The sequence below is a fragment of the Pygoscelis adeliae genome, unplaced genomic scaffold (genome assembly GCF_000699105.1).
Source record: "Pygoscelis adeliae isolate BGI_AS28 unplaced genomic scaffold, ASM69910v1 Scaffold532, whole genome shotgun sequence".
In the NCBI taxonomy this organism is placed as follows: Eukaryota; Metazoa; Chordata; class Aves; order Sphenisciformes; family Spheniscidae; genus Pygoscelis; species Pygoscelis adeliae.
In genome coordinates, this window is record NW_008824245.1 from 1 (window position 1) to 9,718 (window position 9,718).

At 40.6% G+C, this 9,718-nt stretch overlaps 1 protein-coding gene across 1 annotated transcript in view; it reads right to left on the reverse strand.

Annotated features, from left to right (window-relative positions):
* Positions 1-764: 764 nt before the first annotated feature.
* The window catches only part of LOC103926388 (PH domain leucine-rich repeat-containing protein phosphatase 2-like), a 16,451-nt gene continuing 7,497 nt past the window's right edge, over positions 765-9,718 (reverse strand). The window contains exon 3 of the mRNA XM_009335254.1: positions 765-939. Within this exon, the coding sequence (XP_009333529.1) occupies positions 765-939 (175 nt within the window). The remainder of the gene's footprint in view (positions 940-9,718) is intronic.

Here is a 9,718-nt window from a genome sequence, read left to right on the forward strand (position 1 = left end):
TTTTTGACACTGAATAAACAAATGATGGCTAGCAGCTTAGTCAGGCTACCCAGCTCCACTATGCAAGAACAATTTTCCATTAAAAGCACTTAGATTTTTTTCTGAAATGCAAAAAATACACAGGTGAAGTATATAAAAGTAATGAAATAAATTCCTTATCAGCTTTCCTCCCCCTTATTTCTTTTGTATTTCCTCTCCACTTCAGTGAATTCCTTTTCTGACTGCTAGCACCATATGCCAACGGGCCTATGACTGTGATTCTGTTGCTCCTTATGCACATGGTATCCTGCTCAAACTGACACAATAGGCCACTCAGAAGTCTCGCTTCTGCAATGAAATGCACTGGGTTTCTAATGGCAGCCTGCATTATCATTAACCAGCTGGCACTTTCTATTTACAGGCTGTGAAGGTATCTGACCAGGACCTTCCTTGCCCATATCCACACACCTTTTGGAAATACAATCTTCAGGCATATCTAGACTGAACTGCCATATGTTTCTCATCCCATCAGGAGCTCTAAGGCATTTGTCGTAACGCTGGAAACTAAAGACAACGGAGAAATCTTGTGTCTTCCTGTGGAGCTGTCTTTTCTCAAGCCATAGATAGGATCAAGAGAACTACAGAACTGTGGTTTTTTCTATTAATCTTGAAAACGCGTTATTTTAAGAAATGCTTACTGGTACTTTGGGTGTTTGACGTAGCCATCTATAAACCAAATAGGTCAATGACTTGGGCTTCAGTTGAGTTCCACCTCATAGTTAAAGCTACAGGAACAGCGACAGTATGCACACAGACAATTTCTTACCACTGTAAAAGCGAATCATACAGCTGAGATCAGAGTTTGCTGCCTCTTCCTGCATTCTGACTGGATCATCAAAACCCAACCCAGCCAAGTAATCATACACAATCTGAAGGGGTTTTTCTGTGGGCTCCAGCCTCCTGTCAAAACATAAAAGAAAGTAGTTTGAGAACGCAAGAAAGATTAAACAAGTCTCATTGCAGCTAAAGTGTAAGGAATACTGACATACTGGTTGTTCTGCTCCTCTGAAAAGGTCTGGCAAGCACGCATCCTTGGGGTTTGTGCTTCCTGCTTCTCAAGTAGCGCTTAAGAACTGTAGCACGTGAAGAATTACATTGCAGAAGGGAAACGGAGAGGAAAAGCAATAGGCATAAGCCATTCAATCCATGGTGATAATTTCCATTCCATGATTTAAGGAGCACCAGGAGGAAACAATGACAACAAACAAAACCAGAAATACTACACAAAAAGCAGACACCAAATAATTAAAAAAACCCTACATATAATGACTGAAAGATATAAAAGAACTCTACTTAAATTTCTCTTCCAAATGCAGCTGGGAGCAAAGCATATGAGCATCCTCCTGAAGAATGACTTCTAAAAAGAAAGAAAAAAGAAATTTCCCATTCTCTTTAGCTCTCATCAGTGCAAGATTCTCATGCTTTGGCAAATTAACTCAAACGATACATTTAAAGAAAAAATGTTTTTAGAACTACAACAGATCATAGGAAGGATTCAGTGGCTAACTTGACTAAATGGCAATAAGAGAAAGTTCTCCTGAAATATCAGGTTTAGTATATTCAGAACAGAAAAGATGTTTTCTGATCCTCTTGTCACACTTCTTCCAGAGACGCTGAATTGTTATTTTCTGCAATAAAAATAACAGTTTCTCGCTAAATTAGAAGTTTTACTTTAGGGAAAAAAATCTTCGTGTAAAAGACTAAGCACTGAAAATGTAAGATAGGAGTTAAAATAAATTGCTCCAGTGGTTCACTGATTATCCACCATTAAAAATCCTCATTTTTAACCTAAAAGCGCCTAGCTTCAGATTACGGTCATTGGACCTCAACTTGTCACCTATTCTTTAAACAGGTGTTTATAAATCATAAGGCTAACCATTTCAAACTTCCAAGATGAGGCTCAATGTGCTTTTAAAATTTTCTTGCAGTCTACTTTGACTCAAAATAATTTTTACCACTCATTTTTTTTTTAGCTTACCAACATTCTGTAAGCACTAGCACCATGACTGTTCGCTGTATGCATGCACTGACTACGCAAAACCATACAGACACTTCTTGGTTCTACTTAACAGTATTTACATTCCTAGATCAAACCTGCTCTCGACTATTTGGCACATTCACTCATATCCCTTCAATCCACAAGTCCTCCTGAATTGTACTTTTTGCAAGTTATAGCCTCCTTCCTCTCCTCTCCTCTTTAGTATTTAGTACAAGGGGCTTTTACATAAATACATCCAGCGATACTGAAAAGCAGTGTTTTCCAGAGAATACTGTATGCCAAACCATCTAGATCAACCTGTTGCACTGACTTCTCAGTACTCATCACTCCTTCCTGAGTTGTTACCTTTTATCGCAGATTATTAACAGAGCAAGTGAACAGTGCAAGTTTACCTTTCTTCATTCAGACATACACTAACCCCTCATCCAAAAAAAATGCTTACACTGAATAACAGTTTCCAATTTGCAGCCAACGAGTTTTATTGGTTTGTGCACTGCTTTTCTACCAATGACATCAGAACATAGAATCACAGAGTGGTTTGGGTTGGAAGGGACCTTTAAAGGTCATCTAGTCCAACTCTCCTGCAATGAGCAGGGACATCTTCAACTAGACCAGGTTGCTCAGAGCACCATCCAACATCACACACTGCAACAAATGACTAATGCCTTTGGCGACCAAGCTTGAAATTTCAAAGCATCAAGATCAAGTTTGTTCGGTAAGACCTGTTTTCTACTAAACTTTGTTGACTTGCATACATCATTTATACTGCATGTCTTAACGTTAAATATTTTATTACTGTACGTACCAAACTTTTCCGCTTCTTCTCAACTGAAGAACAAAAATATTCTTTTTAATGATTATACTATAGTATTTCCACTATTACTGACAGCTTTACAAATGCCATCTCATAATTAAGGCAGGACTGATTTCATAAAACATGCACCATTTACAAGTATCTAGTCATCCAGACTTCCTTTGCAGTCAACAGCACACACCTTAAGAAGTAAAATGACCTCAGGTATTTCAAGCACATACATTGCAACTCTTTCACTTCACACATAGGACCTCTGGATCAGAAACACAATTACTCTCAAAGTTATGGTCCAAAACAATAAACTTTCTAGCCTGAAAAGACAATGTAGTTGATATACAGCTGACCCAGAAAACCAGTTCTTACCGCTCCATGTTTGCTAAGCCCGATTAGGGCAATTTTGCTCTCCCCCGCTTTTGTTTTACATGGAAATACATCAACTTGCTAGCCAGAAGGCTGTATATGAAATAACCCCCTTCCTCTCAGTTCAGAAATTGTCTCTTGGAGCTTCTACTGACTAATAAACTGACGTCAGGTCTTGCAGACTCTAGTCAGTCCTAAATATAATCAGAAAGTTATTGGCAAATTTCAACCCATAAATAGGCTGTATTTAACAGATAAAGGAAGAAAACCTTGATATGTATCTTCAAATCCACCCAAAGGATTGCTCCCTGACAGAGCTGGTTTACTTGGAAATCTATTCTTATTCCTTCCTTGATTGGACTAGTAGGATTTAAATTTTAGTTTATGAAGTATCAGCTGCCTTAACCAGTAGAAAACATTGTTTATTCATACCAATGTCTGTCAGCCGTCATAATTTTTAGTTGATTTTCAGGAGTTATCCTACTTTCGTGAAGCTTCCAATGTGACTAAAAGCAATGTCAGAGATAGCAATTTGATATGTACTGTAAGTATACTCCAAAACTCATACACGAGAATAATATTCATGCATCAATTTAAAGTTCAAGATGTAATCAGGTGACTGTCAGCAATACATGCAATTGCTGCTGCTACTGATGGTCTGTTGTGGTTTTTTGCGGTGGTGCTTTTTTTAAATAGAAAAAACATTTGGAAAACTGTCTTGTCTTTCTGCCCTTTCTTTAAACCAGTAAAGAAAAGGAAATAAAGAGCTAGCCAGTGTAGCTTAATGCAAATTCAGATAAATTTCAGCAGTAAGCACAATCTGTCCCCTTCCTGCCCTCCCCAGGCCTAACTATTCTCTTCTGGTATCCAAATCAGATGCTATGACACACAGGTACGACAAAGACACAGTTTCTGCCATGTTCCCAATGATTTGTAATGCCTTTTTTGAAGAAAAAAAATTTGTGAAAGCCAAATTCACCTAAACTTTCCAAAACAAATTGAACAAATGCTCAGAATCCACAGGAGTTTAAGGTACGTAATGCCAAATCACTGAGCTCAGATGATTACTGCTGTTCAACTTGCCAACAACTCAGTACAGATATCTCTATCCTGTTACACTGATTAGAAAGTGAGTTTAATCTCCATGGCAAGTACGGCATTAAATCATACAAAACAGTAATGGAAATATTTAAGACTTTAAATACACGCTTTTTCCAAAGTCAGTCCATCCATTAGTACTAGTAAAATGGAAGTCAGACTTCTGAATATTTTTTTTTTTTTTTAATCTTTTTTATCACCGACTCAAAGTGGTTGGAACAAGCCTCTGGAGTGATCATCTAGCCTAACTCCCCGCTCAAGTAGGGCCACCTACAGCTGGTTGTCCAGGACCTCGTCCAGTTGGGTTTTCAATATCTCGAAGGAGACTCTACAACCTGCCTGGGCAACCTCTGCCAGTGCTCCATCACCCTCACAGTGAAAAAGTGTTTCCTGATGTTCAGAGGGAACCTCCTCTGGTCCCCTCTGGTCCTGTCACTGGGCACCTCTGAAAAAAGTCTGGCCCCATCACCTTCATCTTTTTCCATCAGGTATAAATACACATTGATAAGATTCTCCTGAGCCTTCTCCAGGCTGAACAGTCCCAGCTCTCTCAGATGAAAGATGCTCCAGTCCCTTAATCATCTTAGTGGTTCTTTGCCAGACTCATTCCAGTGAGTCCTTGCCTCTCTTGTACTCCCAGAACTGGACACAGCACTCCAGGTGTAGGCCTCACCAGTGCCAGTAGAGGGGAAGGATCACCTCCCTGGACCTGCTGGCAACACTCCTCCTAATGCAGCCCAGGTTGCTGCTGGCCTTTACTGCAAGTTGCTGTTGGCCTTCTTTACCACAAGGGCACATTGCTGGCTCATGGTCAGCTTGTTGCTCACCAGGGTGACCAGGTCCTTCTCCACAAAGCTGCTTTCCAGCCCCCAGCGTGTACTAATGCCTGCAGTTGTTCCTCCCCAAGTCCCAAGACTTGGTTTTTCACTTTGTTGAACTTCATGAGGTTCCTCTCTGCCTGTCCAGGTTTAGTTGTTTAGCTCTAATTGCATCAAATTTTAATCTCAAGACCACATGGAAGTTACCTGGTACCATTTCATGTGTCTTAGAAACAGAATCATCCAAGTTTGACTCAGTATCACAAAAAGCGTAACTTGCCTCTGTAATTGGCATGACTTCACTCTTGATGATGCCATCCACTTTATATCTTCAATGAGATGAGAAGTCTTCTGAAATAATTTGGAAAACCTATAAGCAAGGACCAGATCCCATGCTTTCCAAAATAAAATGGGAAATAGTTTCCAAAACAAAAAAACAAACCAACCCCCCCAAAAAGGAAAACAGCAGCTGAGAGCGGAAATTCAAACAGTGCTATCACCTGCACCGTCACCAGTCACTCTGACTCTCTGCTCATCTTCTTGGAACTCCTGGAAAAAGATCCTAGTCCAGCTAAGATAGAGCTCTTTGCACAATCAGCATGAAAACCTGATTTATGAACTGCTTTTTCTTTCCCTGCTTTGTGAGATGGACACGGGACAAGAGATTGGTTCAAAAGAGTGTAATGCCATCAATGCTTCTCTCTTTGCAGAGATTTCTTCAGTTCAAACGCAGGCTCTCAGTCTTTTTGAGGACCTTCTGTTGAGATCTAGAAGCTTAGAGCCAAGCACTTCTAGAAATATGTAACTAAGGCTTATATTATAACTTAATTTTTTTTGCTACAGATAGCAGTGAACATGACACCAAACTTTCAAAAGAGCTTTCTGAGGTAATCTTGGAAATGACAAACCTGTGTATCCATCTCCTATAACAGGCAAGCTACTAGAAACCAGAATAAATAATAGATTACACTGAAGAATGTTGACTTCCGACACAGTAAACCCTGATGTATTCTATACCCTTCAGTGCAGAATCCAAGAAGAATATGAGATTTGACTGGATCTCCAAATACCTTGCCCGAGTTTCCCTTGACTACCCCTAAATTCCAATTCTTCTGCTATTAAAGCCTTATGCTTGCCAGAAAACAGCTTTTCCAGCATGTGACGACCCATGGCTCAGGAACCATAAATGCTTGAATGTCACTCACAAAAAGAACACTTCAAGTAGTCTGCATGTAGATTTCCTAGGGAAAAAAAACCAACCAAACTCAAACATTACAATTTGGTTGCTGAATGGACTGAGGCTTTTGCAAGTACACACTGAACAATATACTTCTCGCGCATCAGAATTCAGGAAGAACCTTAATACAGTAAAGGGATAAGCACTTTTCATATGACACAAATTAAATCACAGTTCTACAGGTTGCTCAATACTCTCTGAGGTACAGTACTGTGGGTTACCCTCCTGAAAAAGCTGGATACTCTATCCCACCATACTTGCCCCTTCTGCAGATGAGATCTGATTTTTTCATTTTTATTCTTCTCATCTTTCACTTCAGCAAGAATTACTGCTGCAGGGTTTCAAAATGCTAATTTGAAAACCCCATAATTTTCTTTCTTGTCCACATAAATCAAACCGATATGCTTCTTGCAGGTATCAAATGCAATGCCCCCGGGTTTGTTTCTTTTCTAAAAAAGCCATGTACAAAAGGAACATTGGCAGTAATGTCTATTCATGCCTAATCCCCTAACAAATGTATTTCTCTTGCCATAGCACCATTCCTATCTGAAAACGGATCAAAAGAGTAGCCTGTACTATTGCACCATATAGGTTTGCTTGCCGCTGGCTGGAAGACAAAAGCCTTGCCAAAAAGTTAAGTCTTCTGAATTCTTCAAGTTGTCTAAAAACCACCACAAGTTGTTCAAAGTTCACTACCTGGCAAAAGAGTTTTGAGTTTACAGAAAAATCTACACCTAAAAAGTCACATGAACACAGGAGCAATGACTGACCACTCTGCAGATGAAGCATGGCTTGGTTTTACACATTTCAAATGCAAAGACCTGGTGGAAAGGGTGTTTGACTCCCAGCCTGTGGCCGAGCTACTCTTCTGGCACTAGCCGTAAGCTGGGTCTGTGACCCAGGAAACACCAGCCCAGAGTCCAGGCGTTTAGCTAATGACACTCACAGGTCCAGCACAGGGCTTTGTAAATAAAGCAATGAACAAACCAGCTCGTTACCTATGGACCGTATTCAAACCAGGAAAAGGAGCAATTCATTGAACACCTTTGGAGACATTCTGGAGACCTGACTGAATGGATCACTGGTCCAAGTTCTTGTCAAGAGCCATGTGATTCACTAACAAAATCTAGGATAGGCCAGGAAAGGGAAAACCAAAACCAGTATCTGGAATGGCAGTTTCTATACAGAATTTCTTTATTAACATAGAATCATTAAGGTTGGAAAAGACTGGAGACCTGACTGAATGGATCACTGGTCCAAGTTCTTGTCAAGAGCCATGTGATTCACTAACAAAATCTAGGATAGGCCAGGAAAGGGAAAACCAAAACCAGTATCTGGAATGGCAGTTTCTATACAGAATTTCTTTATTAACATAGAATCATTAAGGTTGGAAAAGACCTCCAAGATCATCGAGTCCAACCGTCAACCCAACACCATCATACCCACTAAACCATGTCCCTAAGCGCCTCATCTACACGTCTTTTAAATACTTCCAGGGATGGTGACTCAACCACTTCCCTGGGCAGCCTGTTCCAATGTTTAACTACTCTTTCAGTAAAGAAATTTTTCCTTACATCCAATCTAAACCTCCCCTGGCGCAACTTGAGGCCATTTCCTCTCGTCCTTTCGCCAGTTACTTGGGAGAAGAGACCGACACCCACCTCGCTACAACCTCCTTTCAGGTAGTTGTAGAGAGCAATGAGGTCCCCCCTCAGCCTCCTTTTCTCCAGGCTAAACAACCCCAGCTCCCCCAGCCGCTCCTCATAAGGCTTGTTCTCCAGACCCCTCACCAGCCTCGTTGCCCTTCTCTGGACACGTTCCAACATCTCAACATCCTTCTTGTAGTGAGGGGCCCAAAACTGAACACAGTATTCGAGGGGCGGCCGCACCAGTGCTGAGTACAGGGGCACTATCACTTCCCTGCTCCTGCTGGCCACACTATTTCTGATACAGGCCAGGATGCCGTTGGCCTTCTTGGCCGCCTGGGCACACCGCCGGCTCATGTTCAGCCGGCTGTCGACCAACAGCCGAATAAAATTGTTCATGCACAGAATTAGAAATGTACTAACTCAGGGCAAGGAATTTGATTATATCTGTGTTGTACAGTATTAGGTCAACATATGGTGCATGGAAATTAAATACAATGTTATTATTATTGTTTGCTGCTCCTTCTTGAGGACTTTGAGTCCTACAATTAAATGACAATACAGATAAAATAATAATCATTTTAAAGATTCATTGACTTGAAAGGAACTATGATAATTATATCAATTGAGAATGTTTCCTCTTCTCCCAAGTAATGTTGGTACTAGATGACTGTTACATTCTTCCATTCCTAAATTCTGTTTTCAAAAATACCATCTGTGTTGTCATTGCACACACCACATTTGGCGTCTTTACTGCTTTCTGCTTAGAAGTTAGTGAGCTGAAAGGAGCTTGAACAGGCAATACAAAGAATCCAAGGACAGTGATTAGAAAAGCAAGGAAGACTAAAGGGGTGTTTGCGTGTAAGCGTGTGTGTGGGGGGAATCTTCTTAGAACAGAGTTGGAGTTGTAGAGCCTTTTCCCAGTGACACCACAAGTGCTGCACAGATGCTGTTATGCAGCAAGGTGAATCCAATAAAGCCAAGTTGCAATGGTAATGGCTGCATCATCCTAATAAATCCTAAGACCTTCAGACTCATATTCAGATAATTATGTTACAGCTACAGTTATGGTTTATTTGTTTAACCAAGGGCAAAGTTGTTGAGACACAGTTGCGTTTTCAAGAAAGGCCTGACAAGGCAGGTGGCAGTAGCGGCACAGGACAAATGAACTTCTCTAGCCAGTCAGTACAGAATAAAGCACAGCTCAGGAGGACAGAGTGTGTGCTCTTAAGAGGAAACATAAACCAATGAAATGAAATACCTACTGAGCATTAATAAACCCATTAGTGAACATTAATAAAATAAAAAGGCTCACTCCTTTACAGCCCTGGGAGTCAGCAGCTCCAGTCTCCGTGAACTATTTAGTGGGGCTGGAAGAATGATTTGAAGGGGAGAGCTGGGAAAAGAGTAAATCAGTAGGTACATTTTAGTAAATGGGCAGGGACTGAATATAGCTAAGGGCTGAATCAGCTGAAGTGAAGGTTGGAATGAGTCTATGAGGAAATTAATAATTCTGTATACAGAGAGGAGTTTCAATAGCATGCAGTAAATAACGCCTAGGGACACACACTGAACAATGAGGATGAAACAAATCATTGAATAGCTACAGTATCCTGAGTCACTGTCCTTCCTGCCTGAATGAGGTGGGGGTGAGGCAGAAAAAAAAAGTCTATAATTAAATACCATATCAGAATGAGACAGTATCAA